The sequence below is a fragment of the Neolamprologus multifasciatus genome, chromosome 11 (genome assembly GCF_963576455.1).
Source record: "Neolamprologus multifasciatus chromosome 11, fNeoMul1.2, whole genome shotgun sequence".
Taxonomy (NCBI): Eukaryota; Metazoa; Chordata; class Actinopteri; order Cichliformes; family Cichlidae; genus Neolamprologus; species Neolamprologus multifasciatus.
The window spans coordinates 18749257-18766677 of record NC_140449.1 but is presented as its reverse complement, the minus strand read 5'-3'; the positions used below and the strand labels follow the sequence as shown (position 1 = coordinate 18766677).

The 17421-nt window shown below is 42.2% G+C and overlaps 1 protein-coding gene across 2 annotated transcripts in view; it reads left to right on the top strand.

Moving 5' to 3' along the window:
- The window catches only part of itga8 (integrin, alpha 8), a 45243-nt gene that overhangs the window by 2730 nt on the left and 25092 nt on the right, over positions 1-17421 (top strand). The window contains exons 1-12 of one of the 2 annotated variants that reach the window (XM_085176124.1): positions 40-2554; positions 2651-2751; positions 3459-3582; positions 5268-5329; positions 5784-5829; positions 7681-7806; positions 9183-9227; positions 10558-10601; positions 11983-12039; positions 12181-12233; positions 12319-12524; positions 15898-16095. In XM_085176124.1, coding sequence (XP_085032250.1) covers positions 2512-2554; positions 2651-2751; positions 3459-3582; positions 5268-5329; positions 5784-5829; positions 7681-7806; positions 9183-9227; positions 10558-10601; positions 11983-12039; positions 12181-12233; positions 12319-12524; positions 15898-16095 — 1105 coding nt within the window. In that variant the 5' untranslated portion in view covers positions 40-2511. Of the gene's footprint in view, positions 1-39; positions 2555-2650; positions 2752-3458; positions 3583-5267; positions 5330-5783; positions 5830-7680; positions 7807-9182; positions 9228-10557; positions 10602-11982; positions 12040-12180; positions 12234-12318; positions 12525-15897; positions 16096-17421 lie in introns of those variants that run through there. The other variant, XM_085176123.1, reaches the window with a different exon arrangement.

Genomic DNA, 17421 nt, shown 5'->3' with positions numbered 1-17421 from the left:
TAGACTGCTGGTTTCTTTGCAGTAAATAGAAAGGCTGGACAAACTGTGAGCCTATCACAATCATTGTTTCATGAGTTCTCATATAAGTGTTTTATTTAATACCAGAGATGAAATTGAACCATCATTTATTTCACTTGTAATAATTCCTTTTAGAATCATAGGTGGCCCCAGATGTTACTGGAATTGAAACCACTGTTTTATAACCTGTGTGTGTCTGTTTAAGTTGGCGCAAGTGTTATTGGATGAAAAGAGAGAGAGATGAGACATGTGGGTCTCATCAGCTTCCTGTAACAATAAAAAAAAAGAAAGAAAAAAAAGTATGGCAGGTTTGCTGGTGGATTTCTTCATCATGTTGATTATGGTATCCAGTATATTATCAACAGTGATGTCCAATCAACTTTTGTTGGTGGGTCTAATGTCTCTGACACATGCTTCTCTATCTGAGTTGGCATGTGTGTGTGTGAGAGAGAGAGAGAGAAAGAGGGAGGGAGAGAGGAGGGGGTAAACTGAATGCACATGGGAATTTAGTTTCCCTTCGGAAGAAAGGGGGATTGGGCGAGGTCTGCTTTTTATTAGATCTTGAAAATGTAACCCTGTCTCCTTTCCCTCCCCTCCATCAGTCTGTCCTTCTCTCTCTCTCTCTCTCTCTCTCTTTCACCTATTACAAGGACTTCTAACATCTTTGTGATGACCACAAAAAGTGAAGTGGTGAAGCAACTGGCTTATCAGTGCAGTGATAGGAGTAACTCTACTCTTTTGTAGTGTTATGGGCAGATCTAACATATCCAACAAGATCCAGAGAAAGATGTACATATATAAAAACAGCAGATTGTAACTGAATTAACCTAAAAACCTTCAATCCATAAGAAAAAAAAAAAACTTTGAAGATGAAGCTGCAGTTGGAAGCCATACTGCTGCAGAGATCATATATCTGTCATATTATTATACTACAGTGTGACTATGACTGGATAATTTATCAACAAGCAGCTGATGCGGAAATGCAACCGCTGATAGCTGATCAGCTGATCAGCTGATAAAAACACGGCTTCAGTGTTCTGCCTGAACTACAGCAAGGCTCCATGAAGATAAAGACTGAGATGTTTTGTTTTCTCTAAAGTTAATTACAGTTATTTTTCACCGAGGGGGGTTTAGTTTTAATTTGAAGTGTTTTGGGGGTTAATTTCAGGTTTGAGGGACAGAGGCATAAACTTGGTGGAACAAATTTGTGTGTGAAGTCATGTGTGCATCTTTCCACTACAATGGGAGGTTATGCACAAGTTGATTGATGACCGTGGCCGCTGTGGATATTTCTAGAGTTACAGCAGACCCATTCTTACAGGTATAAACCAGACTAGGTAGGAGGCACATGCATACACACTGATGCACACTGTACAAAGTATGCGGAGTAGAGTGCTGAGCATCTGTGTGCACTTGACTAGTTAATGTCCATATATCAACTTCACGTGCGTCTGATTATGCGTGTGCATGGTTTCAGTGACATTATGCAGGTGTGTCAAGTCATGCCAGTGAAGTGAAGTGAATAGGAGAGGGGATGATATGCTATCACAGATTAATGATAGATTGGATGTCCGTGTGAGTTAAGAAGTCTGGAAAGTAAAGCTGAATACTCCACTGCTTCACGTCTGCTCTGCTGATGCATTGTTACTCAGTTTACCAGAAAAACGATGTTTTCATTTAGAAACACTTAAAAATGATGAATATTTTTGAAATTCTATTTTCCTTTTCCACGAAGAGATGTAGGTAATGTTCACAATCGCACAAAATACATGCACATCTGGAAGCAACACCTCGCATAACCCGATCGTGGTTTTATGCTGTGAAGTTAATCATTCAATACCCTCATCCACTATTACTCAGGCTTTGGGAATAAAAGTGGCAGTGATACTTAATTGAACCTGTATTGCCAGCACTGCAATGTTAATGATTACAATCCTTTTTAAAAATGCACACAGACACACACACACACACACACACACACACACACACACACACACACACACACACACTCACACACACACTCACACATATATATAATCTACATTATATATAATCTAAAATCAATCTTGACTTTAGCTGGCAAACTTGTACTGTACATCTGGTTGTCTGTAATATTAGTGTGTGCTTGCTAAAAGAAGGTGTTTAATGAAGAGAGGTCTGCACTGCATGGCTGGACTTTATTAACACTGAAAACTACCTACAACAGAGCGAAAACAAACATGTACACACACTAAACACCAAGTCGACACATAATTGTAATCTCAATGGGGAACCATGTCCGTGTGCGCTTTGTGGGGAGGGGGTGGGGGCTCTATGTATCTATGTAGGGTCAGAATGAGTCTCTTAAGTCTTGTTATTTTTTACGAGCTTTAAGTTAAAAAAATGTCTGTCTAGTTTGACAAATGTCTGTTTGTGGGGGACAGATGTTGTTCTGATGTGTGTTATTGGTCTGTTTATGATGTTGCTGTTTGTTCTTTATTGCATCTAGGGCAAATGTTTTCTGTGCTTACAAGCAGAGCTACAGGCAGCCTCAATGGTCAATATCTCAATATCGCTTTTACTGCCATCCATTATACATTATATCTTTTCTGTACTCTTACTGTACCCTTTATGTCTTTTTTTTTCTCTCCAGATAACAGAATGATTAAGGTAAATGGTACCAGAGAGCCTCTGGAGTTTAAGTCGCACCAGTGGTTTGGAGCATCGGTCAGAGCACACAGAGGCGAAGTGGTGGTGAGTGGAAATCAAGTCAGATATTATCTGAATCGTTTAACTTATCCCATACAGATTTTCCCTCTGCATTCCCCTCTTTTCTAAAGAAAACTGACGAAATCTTAACTGATTTCAGATCAAGAGGGAAGACGAACCAGCAAGTAGCTCTTCATGGTGACCATATTATATTAAGTCGTAAGTTAATAAGAATATCTAGGGTGATTAACTGGTGTCAGGGGATTCAGGTACAAGGGCACTACAATTTCATGCAAAAGCTGCAAGATTTTTTCATAAATGGAAATGAAAAAGTTCCATGTAATGGCGTAAGAGCAAGCATTCCTCAGAAATATATCACTCTCTGTCTGGTGAAAAGAAATTGTCACCATCAGGGTGGGAGTACAAGACACCGCCTTTGCAGACTTCCTGTGGCCAACTTCTCCGTCATACCTTCCAACATAACTGTTAAACAAATCCAGGTGATATGAGGAGTTTGGCACTCGCCGTGTCACACAGTTTTTGGTTTTTGTGTATTGTCGCGACGCTGCTGCGGATCACTTTGTTCTTAAATGTATTTCCTGTAACTGTAATGTCCTTTCTGTTGTGGTTGTATTTATCTGGCAGTTGCACTGACAGAAAGGGAACTTCCAAATGGATAATAAACAAAACTAAGTATGGCCGTCATTTATTTTTAAAACCGGAATCAAAGTGGGTTTCTTTTCATTGGGCAGGCATGCGCTCCTCTGTACCACTGGCGGACAGTGAAGATGAGTGGGGAGAAAGACCCAGTCGGGACCTGTTATGTAGCCGTCCAGAACTTCAGCGCCTACGCAGAGTACTCACCGTGCAGGACCAGTGAGTCACTCTGCAGCCCTGTCTGGAAATGTTTCCATCAACCTGTTGTTCCTTTCATCCCCTCCTCCCTTTGTTTTCTGCCTCTGCTATCAGGATAAACAGAAAATTAACCACGTCGCGTCGACCAGTAAGGCACCACGATATCACATGACGTATACAAAGTGCATATTTTTCCTTTTAGTGGACAGGAAAAAGCTGATGTTCACTAAAATTTCATAAAAACTTGCATTCATCGTCTGCGATGTTGTTGCGCCTACAGATAGCATTTGGTTTAGTTTTGGTTTTGAGATATATGCCTGAGATTTCCAGCGCGTATATAAAATGAGCTGCTCGGAGCAAGAATAATCCTCAGTTTCTCTCCCGTGACCATCACAGTCAGGATTACAAAGATATCTGAAAACCCAGACGAACAAAACAAAAACCGTGTGCGCGGCGAGGTCCGGCTAGGGAAGGTATGGAATTGTGCTTCCAGAATAAATCACTTTCTCTGATGTTTTACAAGTTGCCACAGTAACCTGAAAATATATCCGTCACTAACAGTTTATCAGACTCTCTCTGTGGCCCTCTTCTTTCTGTCATCAGTTCTGTAAATGGAATTTATGGGATTTTCTTTTTTTCATTCTCACTTCTTTCCTGTGGTCTCTCTCCCCCTGTGCAGCGATATGAGCCGGCATTAAACTTTGATAAGGAGAAATGAAGGCTATCAGGTGGCACATCATAAACAGCAGAGAAAACCTAGCCTTTGTTGTCCATACATACACAGACATTCATACTTGTGCTGCCTCTGGTAGTTGGTTCAAAGCCGTAAACTCAGCTCTTCCCGAGGAGGGAACGACTGTTCCCTGTTTTGCAGGGGAAGTATTTCTGCGTCATGTTTCTAAGCTTTTTCTTTTTTTCTTTGCTTTATCTTAACATGTATGTGCAACCATAGGCTGTAACACATTGTTTATAAGTGCGCTTGTGTAGTTACGCATCATTAAAGGTCACTCCAGGGGGCCACTGAGATGGAGAACAATTTATGATTGGCACATATGTTTTGTGTGTTCATGCGCCGTTAGATGAAGTAATTTAAACAGAAACACACACATCAGTGGTTTTACATTTTTATGTATGCTGTAAGTGCTTGATTATCTTAATTATCTAAATATTTATTCTGACAGTAGGGATTTTTGTAGTTACATGGTTTCATCTATTAGAAGCTATGATTTTGGCACAGTTGAATACCAGGAAATTGTCTCAAGACAAAAAAAAAAAGTACCAATTTATTGTTGCACTCCTGGAATTTTGTCAGACCGTTCAACATTAATACAGCAGAATCATAAATTCCCTCTTGTGGACTTGTGCCCTGCATTATTCTCAATGAGACAGTAAAATGCAAAAAAAAAACCCACTCCTACTAGAGCTGCACTGTGTGTAGGTCTGCGTGCGTCCCACTCCACATGCATTTATCAGTATTTGTCTTGCAAACTTGATGATGAGGCCCCTTTGTGCTTAAGAAAGTCAGTGGAGAACCATGAACTGTTCTTCCCTCCGGTGTGGGTGAGACCTAATTGCTCTCTCGCTCTCTCTTCAATCTCAGGTAGTTTCTATGTGCAAGCCAAAAGTTTTTCCCTAAAATAAGTAAGATATTCCTTTGAGCGCATCTGTTGTTTCAGTTTTTGCATGTGTGTTCATGTTGCTTGCAGATGATCCAGACCCAGAGGGACAGGGATTCTGCCAGGCTGGTTTCAGTGTGGATTTCACCAAGGTATAGACTGGAGCGGCAGTTACACTTTATTACCCAAAAACCTCCTGCACACAATTTGTCGCTTCTCAGAGTTCACGCAGAGAAGACTCCCATCAAAATTTATGGGCAATGGGAAGATCAGAGAGCATTTGTCCCTAGAGAAGCCTCCACGCCCGATGTGACCCATCGCCTCGTAACACAATAGACCAGGCACACATAAACACACTAACATATACACACGCATTCTTTCACTGTATAGTCAGTATGAACCTTGACCTTTCACTCATGGTCCGGCCTTACCCTCCTTACGTACAGGAAACTGTCATTCTCTTCAGGATGTCAGAAGGCAGCGGGAATCATATGGGCACATTCACACAGCTATACACATTTTATAAACCTCTAGTCACACTTGCACAATTTATTTAATAACAATTCCTCCAATATGACTAAGCCTACTTAATTGTATTTATTCCAGGAAGGAAAGCTGGTGGTTGGAGGACCTGGAAGCTTTTACTGGCAAGGTAACTGAAACAGCAGTGTGTAAACCTTTGTTTGCTCTCTCTCTAGCAATGATTTCATCAGTGGGACAGTGTTCAAATCAAAGAAAAGAATGGAGATGAGTTTAGCAGTTGGGACAGCCCACCTACACACATATGCACACTGGACACACTTTCCAAATCTTACCTAAGCGAAGGTGGAAAAAAAAAAGCGTCCCTTTTTTTGCAACCCTTTTATATTCGCTTTTCCTTTCCTCCTTTTTTTTTTTACTTAATGCGTCGCTCTGTCTGAAACAGTGTAACAGGAAGTTGGTGTTTGGGCTCTGTAATGAGCTGATCAGGGGGTAATGGAGTGGAGGAACTGCCCCTCTGCTCCTCAGAGGAGCTTGGGGAGCTCTGAGGGGAGAGGAAGAACCTCAAGCCGAGGCAGCAGGGTTGAGAAGGACAAAGGAAAGGGGTGGCAGAGAGAGAGAGAGAGAGCAGACAGGACGGCCTGAGTGATAGAGCCCGGCGATGGAGATGACAGAGAGAGAAGTGATGGAGTATGTTGATGAGAGTCAGACACAGAGCAAAGAAGCAGAACGATTTATCTCCTTGATAAAGTCAGAGCTGAGGTCAGTCAGATTGCTGGAAATGCATGGGTAGTCTAAGCAGAGGGATGAAGTGTCTTAATAGGTGTAGACACAGCTTGAGTGTGTCATAGTTAAGCTGTGGAAGTGTAGCGGTACTCCCCCTACTCCAGGTGTTACAGCGCGTGCGTGTGTGTGTGTTATCCAACATTGTGCAGCTGCTTGCAAGGAGAAAGGACACAATTATTCATCACTTGAACAAACTCATTTCTCTTTACTTTCTTTGTAACCTAATGATCTTTGACCTCTGAGGCACATCAGCTGCTTAAAAAAAAAAGAATAACGTAAGACATAATGTGTTTTTCAAAAAAGAGAGAAAGGAAATAGATTCATTTTTTTATTCAGAGATAAAATGATTACATATTGTTAAATAATGAATGCTGTGGCATAAAGGACTGCACTAGACAGACATCATACACACCCTAATGGACTGCTCTCTCTTTCTCGCCGTGCCCTCAGCACTGGCACGGCAGCCTGCCTCCAGTTAAAACACTTCCTCCAAATGTTTATAAAAGCACTCAGCCTGGATTTTATGGCCTCTAATATACAACAATTATCTTCAGCCTTCAGCTTGATTCATCCTCCAACAAACTCACATAAAGCCTTGTTATCGCTGAGTGAAAAATAACTCGAAATTAGCAGCACTGATTTATGCATCTCTGTTAACAGTTTATCTCCTCAATCAGGTTGTAGTTTAATAATGAGTCGACACGGTGATATGAGATAAAGCCGGCACAGTGTGTGAGAGAGGGAGGATGAAGGGCTGCGAGAGGAGCTGAGGGGAGGGTTAAGAGGGCACATTTCCCTCCCCATCAGTACACACACATTAAGGAGGATTTATGGAAGGCTGAAAGCGGCCAGAGATAAAATCATTTGTTTGTCTGACCTCTTGTTCTACAGCAGAGGAAGGGTGTTGTTTGTGTGCGCACACCTATAATTCAGAAACCTTGTGATGGAGAGGGCAGCATTTTTCTTGGGAGTTTTTAAAGGCGTATTGGCCAAACGTATCAGCTTTTTGTTCTGCAAGAACTAAGATGTGTAAGTGTTTCTGCCTTTGAGAGGATTGTGCACTGTCTGTGTCTTTCATGTGGAGCGAGCCGTCCAGCTCCAGCAGTTATCTGCAACAGTGGACAGCAGGGCTCCCTACACGGAGTCTGAGCTTAAACCGCTGCCTATAAACAGATGTGGCTTTCAGATGTGGATTGATTGTTTTTCTCCATCTGTGTGTGTGTGTGTGTGTTTGCAGGTCAGGTGATGACAGCAGGGATAGCCGAGATACTGAATGGCTATTCTTTAAAGGCAGTGCTGAGACAGGTTTCGGGAGAGAAACACACAAGAGCTGCTGAAGACACACACGACGACAGCTACCTTGGTAACATGCATTAACAAACACACACCCAAGCTTACATTCAGGTCTATAATTATTTAGACAGTTTTTGTAATTGTTGCCTCTGTACACCACCAAAGTGGATTTTTAAATCAAACAATCAAGATTTAATTAAAGTTTAGAGTTTCAGCTTTAATTCCAGGGGTTTAACAAAAGTTTACTATTCATTCTTTAAGAGTTACGGCCGTTTTTATACACAGTCCCCCATTTGCAGAGGCTCAAATGTAGCTTGACAGCTGACTGACAAGCAGGTGAGGTTGTTCTCACATCATTTTAAGTTAAACAGAAATTAAACGCAAATTGTAAAGCTTTCTTTTTTATCTTTTCAATGAAACTCTTAATATGAGATACAAGTGAAGGAGGCCATCATTCGGCTAAAAAGGAAAATAAACCTATCAAACAGATAGCAAACTCCCTAAGAGAGTGGCCAAATCCACAGTCTGGTACATTCTTAAAAAGGAGTGCACTGGTCAGCTCAGCAACACCTCGAGGCTTGAATGACTGCAGAGGTAAACATACTGCAGGATTCTTTGTTTGGTTAAGAAAAAGCCCTTCAAACACATCACTAAAGCAAAAACATTGTGTATTTCTGATACTCTGCAATAAAAAGACTTTCATGATGGAAAGTCAAGAGGCTTTGCAACATAGTGCAAATCACTCTTTACACTCGAGGACGAGAAGATCCGATTTGACTGTCAGATGACATTTAAAAGACGCTGAACATTTCCAAAGCAAGACGAAGGAGAGAAACAGTTCATGATCAGAATCCTACCACATCACCCGTGAAACATAGTGGAGGCAATACTATGTTATGGGCATGTATGGCTGCCAGTGGAAGTGGGTCACTATTGCTCATTGATATAACCACTGATAGAAGTATCAGGATAAAATGTGAGGTGTGGGGCCTGTGCTCTCTGCTCTGATTGAGACAAATCCAGCGAAACTGGATGAGGATACTAAAACGTGCAAAAGTGACCCAGGAGTTTGTCATGGCAGAGAAATGGGATATTCTTCAGTGGCCAAGTCAGTCACACAATCTCAACCCTACAGAGTGTGTGGTTCATTTATTGAAGACCAAGAGACTCAGAAACAAGCAGCAACTGAAGGTGGTAGGATAAATGGAGGAAACAGAGCTCTTCATGGCTTCTGTACTTCAAGCAGTCATTGACTGCAAACGATTTTCATTGAAGTATTAAAAAACCTTCATGTTTTAAATTAGTTCATTTTCCCTGTTACATTTGAGCCTCTGGAAATGTCGGAATACTTATGGACCCAACTTTATGAACAAATCATAACACAATTGATAATATTAGACAACTACAATTGAATTATAACCACATGTGCAACTGATTTCTCCGTAGGTTACTCTGTGGCAGTGGGAGAGTTTACGGGAGACTCAGAACAAGGTGAGAAATCCAAGAATTCATTAGATTTGAGGAACCTCCTGAGAACATCGGCAGTTTCTCCTGCAGCGCCGCCTAAAACGTTGCATGTTTGCGCTTTCTCTGAGCGATTGAGAGTGGACAGCTGTGTGACTTTGCCTTTGTCTGAACTTAGCAGCAGTAATTAAAACTGTCTCTGTACGTCTGGGTCATGACCCTGAGTGGACAGGACTTCAAGGACTACTGATAAAGGGCTTTCCTGTCCTCGATTTAGAGTGATTAGAATGATTATTGGCAGACTCTGCAAACCTCTTCATGTCTAGAGTGGGTCCAGAATCTCATCTGGACTTGAAATATTAGGTGAAAAAGCACTCAGGCATGCACATATTTGTGTTTTATAAAGGATTTGCAGGTGGGGAAAAGTGCCTTTGAATTTATCTTCAGCTTTTCAAATTGTGCTTTTTAGAGCCAGAATAAATTCATATAAGTTACGAGTACTAGAAATGTACAAATCCTTTCATTTTTTAAGTATTGTACTGCGTAGATACACTCTGGTATATAATCGTGGGTTCTCTTCAGGTGCTGCTAAAGTTCTTTTTGATGCCATAACTTTGTGTGTGTTTCAAACGGGACAATTTCAACCAAAACTAAAAGAAAACAAAATGTTTCCAGCCACAGTGTCACCACATCACTTTTTAAACCAATTTCTTTACTTCCTCTTTAAACAGCGTCACCACGCGGTTTCACGTTAGCTTTATACACCCCCCCTCCCCAGTGTCGCTTTGCTAATCAGCATTTAGTGGGATTTTTACGGGACAACCTTGTGTTTATATACCCCCATACCAACCCTGCAAAGGCCCTGAACTGCCTAAAGCGCAACACATGTCAGAGAGTCTTAAAGAGAGCCTAAAGAGGTTACACATGCCTGCTGATGCACTGTGTTGTGGTGCAAAGCTTGTTGTGGTCTTGTTCCCTAAACCCTCTTCAGACTGGAGAACTGGTTGTAACTGGGAGTTCTGAGTGAAGATGAAGCTGAGAATTACTGGTTAATAGGCCCGCGGTTCAGCCTGTTGAGTAGAGCCAGAAGGCAGGAAGTGGGGACTCTGTCTTCTCGCTCTGGGTGGGACCCTCAGATCGTCACTTTAAGTTCACAACACTGCACTAATCAATCAATACACACGCAGAGCCCGAGCACCCAATCACTTACTTTGTTCTCTGCGACACTTGGCTGTGAGGTCGGTGGGGGTTTCAGGCTTTTGAGACAAACCTCTGTCACTTTTTTTCCCACTGTCTTTTCCGCTGTGCATCTTTCTCGCACCAATTTGACTCTTTGCTTTATTTTTATGTCTTCCAGAGCTGTTAGCTGGAGTCCCAAGAGGAGCGCAGAACTTTGGATATGTGAGTATGGACGGACAAGCCAGTTAGAACATCGCAGTTTCATTTAGAAACAACCAACTGAGAGACAAAAGAAAAATGAAACAGTGGGAAGTCCAGCAAATATAGATGCTTATTTAAAGTATGTTAAATACTTTAACAAGAAGAAATATCATATACTGTAGCCTTCACAGTCACCAGATCTTGAATCAACTTATTGCATATGTGGGATTTTTGACGCTTTACTCCACCATGACCAAACACTTTTCAAAGAAATATCTTCGAGAAGAGTGATGTTCATTCAGTTGAGTGCCAGTGACTTGTCGACAGATATCTTACATATAATTGGCAGCTCGGTAGCCTAATAAGACATTTCATGCAGATGTTTCCTTTAATTTGCCTTGCATCTGTATTCCATCTGCATGTAAACTTTTATTGTGAAGATGTGTGAAAAATCTGCACTCAGACACAAACATGCACTCGTGAAGTCTTTGAAATTTGTCTGCTGACACAGAAATCTACTTATGTTTGCATGTATGCCAGTAAACTTTAGTTTGCCTCTTTTTCTTGTATGGGAACTTGTCCCCGGGGCTCACTGTGTCAATCCTACGTAATGACACACAGCTTCTGCTGCATATGAAGGCCAGTGGCCCCACGTAACCCCGCTAGCCCTCTTTGACACACAAATACACAAACACACGACCTGTGACAGTGTGTTCCTCATCCCGACATTGTAGTTGCCGCAAGACTGTCCCTTGGTGTACAGACTGGATGCCACAGAGTAGGAGGATGTAGCTGGTAATTGGTGCAGTAGATGGAGTGATGCAGGTAGACCTGACAGTGGAGTAGCTGTCAGTCCTGATCAGAATCTATCTGCAACATATTTGACAACTGAGAGCAAAGGAAAATGAAATCTCAAGTTGTTGATTTAATATTTCTTTTTACACGTCCTCATCTGTCTGTGTTCATAAGTCTATCCCTCTTTAGTACGTCTCTGAGACATGTGTGATTGGGTCAGCTTGTATCCTCCACATGTGAGGGTGTGTGTGTCTGTGCACGTGTGTGTATGTCTTGCCTCCGGCTCCCTCCATGTGGTTGTTATTTCAGTTCTTATGAAGGAATTCTCAGCCTTCCCCCCCTCTCCTCCATCTCTCCCTGCAACCAGGGTTAAAAGGGTGGGGGGGGGGAGAGAGATGAGGGGAAAATGGTAAAAGCACAAAGAGGATGGTGGTGGTGGTGGTGGTGGGGGGGGTGTTCGGTTAAATAAAACAGTTTTTTATGCGGTTCCTGACTTTTTTCCAACATTCTTTATGTGCCTGTTTGTCAGACTGCTCCGCCATGTTTACTGCTCGTACACTAGGGGGACAAAGCTCGGTGCCTTATTAGTCATGTCTGCTTGCTTTAGGTGGCGATGATCAACTCCACCAACATGACGTTCATCCAGAACTTCACAGGGGAACAGGTAGGGCCATCAACACATCACAGTCTTAGACTATCACATATATGAAGCAGCGTATTTGAAATTAGTATTAGATGAAAGTCATGCAGCTTTGTCGGGGTTTGGTTAAAGTGCTATAGCCTTCCTTCCTTGTCTGTCCATCAGATGGCCTCCTATTTTGGCTACTCTGTGGCTGTAACTGACTTAAATGGAGATGAGTAAGTAGAAAACATCTCGGTGTCTCCAGATGCTTACACTTTCTATTCTATGTACGATCACTAATTCTTCACCCTACCCTCCCAGGACAGATGACGTGCTGGTTGGAGCACCCCTTTTCATGGAAAGAGAGACAGAGAGCAAACCCAAGGAGGTGGGCAGGGTATACCTGTACCTCCAGCTGGCTCCGCTCACTTTTTCTGAACCTGTCGCTCTCACCGGCACCTACACTTTTGGACGCTTCGGCACAGCTATCGCACCGCTAGGAGATGTCAACCAAGATGGATACAATGGTAGGTCTGAGACTTTCCAAGTCAAGGAGAAAGGAAAAAAAGATAAAAAAAAGATAAATGGACATGGATTAACTTAATCAGAAAAATGAAAAGATACAAGTAGAGCTATAGAAGGGGACAGATATGGAGAAGGGAAAATTTGTTTGATTATATTTTTCCTAAACCTGAATGAACCTTCTTTTATGGGCCAATATTTTCAGGTTAACGTGATAAAAGAACAAATCTTTTTTTTCTGTTCCTGTGCTGTTTGCATGGTTATGTCACTGGCTGAGGAAATACATCAGATGCTGCTGTGTGAGAAATCCTAAAGTTCTCCTGACAATCAGGAAGTGTAGTGATGAAAGGTTGTCCGTGCGAGTGGTGTCTTCCTGTGACGATCCGCCAAAGGCCATGTGTCTATGTGTGTCTGAGTTATTTTTAGCTCACCAGATGTGCCCTGAGATAAAAATCATCTGGGAGTTTTTGTCCTGCAGCCCGGACTTCATTCCTCTTCGATGTGTTTGTTTTATCCTCATATTGATTGTACAAATACAGACACACACACACACACACACACACACAAATGCACACCATGCAGCCTGGAACCCAAATGTTCTGCAGAACTAAGGCTTGTTGATTGCGGCTATAAAAAAACTGAATGAATGAAGGTGCATCTAAGCCTCCTATCACATCAATCCCGCTGAATTGTCCTTTATTTATTCATGGACAGCATGTGATAATGAGCCTACCACACCTTTAAAGTCATTAACTATTAGATCAATAACCACTGGATCAATACTGATGGTTTTTCAGACTAGAAATGTAAATAACATCTGCTCTCTGTTAGCGTGCAACGGTCTCTGAGGGGCACTGATGTGACCTAAGATCTGCCTCCTGAAGTGCCATGGAGACAAAGTACTTACTGAGAGTTAATCTATTGAGTGCACATCCACGTCTGTGCATGATTTCATTATTCAGTATTATAGTGTAGAATCTCAAAGGAGGGACTGTGATCAAGGCTTTCAGCGGCTTTTCTTTGCTAATGTCAAACCCAAACCGTGGACCATACCTGTGCCCTCGTGTGTCCGTATATAATCAGAAACAGACCGCTTTCTTTCTCTCCGATGAGCTCTTCCACATCATGATCATCACTCCATTTCCAAGATTCTTCTTAAAAGTGGAACCATACCCATTTTGTCTCATCTCCGTGGCTTTACTTGCTGTCAACTGTCAACACTTTGCAATTTAGCTAATTTCATTTTCCATGTGGTTTCTTTTGTTTTTCATATTTATTGGCCAACACTGTCAGTATTTTTCACAAAGTGTCGGCCTGTTTTTGTCTGAGAAGCAGTTCTGTAGTTTTGGTCTCAGTGATCACAGTGGGTGTTCAGTGGGTGTTCTTGATGCTCTTCTTTTTGCTGCACATTCTGAGATGTTGTTGAGCAATGCCCATGAGTGAGTTTCACATTATGTGAAGACTTTTAATAGAATTTTCTTAACTCAGCTATTCAGTTATGTACACATACCCACACATAGACATACAGACTCTCACACAGGCTCATATATACACTTGCACACACACATGGTTGCATTTATCCTCTCTACCCCACAATCTGCTTCATGTGGAACTAGTTGTTTAGACTGAGAGAGGGGGGGTCCGGAGACAAACAGGATATCTCGAGGTGCTTGGACAGCTACAGTGCTAATGGGTACTTTAATACAGGATGGTGTGACACAGAAATTTAGAGGTAAAACAATAAACTGAAATCTGCTTCTACTTCATCTGCACAGGAGCTTACTGTATCCGAATGCTTATATCTCTTTCTTTGCATTTAGATCCCCCTTTCCTTTACAGATACTTACTTCATTAGTCACACCGTGCTAGTACCGAGTTGGTTCTTTTTGCCTTCAGATCTACCTTAAATTTTCATGGCATAAATTTGACAGTCTGCTTGAAACATTCCTCAGAGGTTTTGGTCCATATTGACATGATTGTATCACATAGTTGCTGCAGATTTGTCAGGTCCGTGGTGCAAATCTGCCATTTCACCACATCCCAAAGGTGTTCTAGTGAGATTTGGCAAGATGCTTTCATGTCTATGCTTTCATGTTGTTTACAGCAGTTTTTGTAGTGGAAATAGAGACTCGTCAGACCAGGCGACGTTGTTCTAGTCTTCTATTGTCCGATGTTGGTGAGCACGTGCTAACTGTAGCCTTAGTTTCCTGTTCTTAGCTGATGGAAGTGGCACCTGGTGTGGTCTTCTGCTGCTGTAGCCCATCTGCTTCAAGGTTCAAAGTGCTGTGCATTCAGAAATGCTCTTGTGCACACCTTGGTTGTAACGAGTGGGTATTTGAATTGCTGTTTCCTTCCTATCAGCGCGAAGTAGCCTGGCAACTCTCCTCTCACCTCTGACATAAACATGCCTTGTTTATGTCAGAGTGTGGGAAAATCTCAGTATATCAGCACTTTCTGAAATACTCAGCCAACCATCCTAACCGGTGCTAACATCCATACTATGTTCAGAGTCACTTAAATCACCTTTATTCTCCATTCTGATCACTCTCAGTCTGAACTTCAGCAAATTGTCTGGCCATGTCTACACCTAAATGCATCGAGTTTGCCTTGCGATTGGCTGAGTGTATATATCTACATGTCTGAAGATATTTCTAAAGGAAAGGTTAATATTTTGGTGAACGATGTGCTTATTTGCTTTCCTCTTGAGAGTTAAATCAGAAAATATGTCCCAGAGTAACAAAATACACCTACCTACTTTTTACACTTACACTTTACACTTAGAGTACAATATTTCATCCAAGACATTAACAGCTAAATGCAACAAGCTGTTTATGCACTGTTTTAGAAGTTTAAAGCATACGGTGGTAATGACTCCAATTTAGAGGTGCTGGTAGGCAGGTTTGTTTACATTTAGCCAGGTTAACTGCTATGCTCCGGTTTTCATCTGGCCTCTCACCCAGTGACAGCTAAGATAGGCTCCATCCCTGCCATAACCCTAAGCATCAGGATAAGCAGATAAGAAAACGAGTTAATATTTTTTTCCTCTGTTTCCATGACTTGGTACCTTGTTCCATTTCCCATTTAAACAAATATTTCCCATGCTGAGCATAACATAAACAGTGTTTACAGAGATAAGGATAGATAAAGCTGAGCCAAGATTAAAAATAAATTTGTAAAAAAAGTAGAAAAACAAACAAAAAAGACGTAAGTAAAGGGCCTAGCTGCCATGATCGCTCAGTTTAAGACGGTCAAGCTCTTTTCCTTTCCTCTTTCCATTTCCTCGTACCTGTATAATTTCCTCTGCTCCTGTCTCAAAGGGACTTTAACCCTGTTGATGTCTAAACCATGCGTATGTGTGTGTGTGATGTCATCCTTCAGACGTGGCAGTGGGCTGTCCGTTCGGAGGTGAGGAGCGTGGAGGGAGAGTATTGATCTTTAATGGCAACAAAGACATATCCACACAAGGTATGACGCTCAGCCAGGAGCTGAGGGCGGCCCACGCCCCCAGTGACAGTTTGCCTGGATTTGGATTCACTCTGAGAGGAGGCCAAGATGTGGACAACAATCAGTACCCTGGTAAATAATCAGCAAATCGGCCCGTCTCTACTCAGCTCCCCGCGTTATAATCAAAATTCTCTCTCAGGCTCGCATTCTTTCGCTTCTCGACTTTCCTTCCAGCTCCTCTCATTACAGCCTTCCTCCTCTTCATTCTTAACCTCGACATTTCACCGCACCCCTCCACTACCATCTCCATGTTCTCCCCATTTTTGCTTTCCTCCTTTTCTCTGGTAAAGTCATCAGAAGCGGGTATAGGGATTTGTGCCATGAACTTCTGCCGCATCCATTCTTTAGAGATTTACAGTACTCAAGTAGGAGAGAAGACATGAGAGTGGGAGAAAGAAAAAGAAGCATAATAACACATTCTCCTCATGTTCAGTCTGCCAGACCTACAAGCCTCTGTGTATAACCTCAAAACTGTGAGCAGACAAAGCAGCATTCAATCAACTTACATGCAGCAACTCCCTAGCCTTTTTTGGCACCTTCTTACTATACCACACACCTTCACCTTATGTCTTCTGAAAATAATGTCAAAACTAAACTGGAACACACAGAGAAGGGGCCATTTGGAGGTTTTTGTAGAACACACAAGTTTCTAGTCCACGAAAAAGATTTGAAACAAAGCAGGTCTGTAAAACTACGCTTTTACTACCTCATTTTCTCCCCAATTTGGAGCCATCCGGCTCTCAGCATTAATTTTGCTTAAAGCTTCCACAGATTGGGCTGAAAATTAGAATTTGTTTGGTTTCACCTTTTGTCTTTGCCCCCTCCTACCCCCTCTTTGGCGGTTTCCCTTTTCATTCTGCTGCAATAACAGATTTCTTCATTCCACAAACAGGATACAAAGGGAAATAATAACGCGCAAGTTCACATGCATGGCTTGTGATCAGTTTCACTGGCAGCTAGCAAAGTGTATGTTGAGCACGGGCCAGGCTCCAGGTCATAGTTAGACCTGGGCAGACCCACTGCAAATCAGAGATCAGAATTAAAAACAGTGTACAATAAATACACACACAGGAGTTACAGGTTAAAACTGGCGGAGGTCCTTTGGGAGGAGCACGTAGAGAAGAAACTCATGGGTGGCACAGCTTTCTGCCAACACACACACAAACGTATAAACACACGCGCACACAGACGTGCAGGGCTCGTGTCGTCTGTCATTAGAGAGCTTGCTGACGGAAGTGAGGCACACACACATGCACACGGTGTGTCGTTGGCAGGCTAGTAAAGTCACACTGTTCAAAGGAGCCTGAGACGTTTGATCAGCATTATGAGAGGACTGCAAAGGCGTCTGGGAGGCCTGCTACAGCTGCCACGCGCTCTCATTGTGATTAAATGTCATGT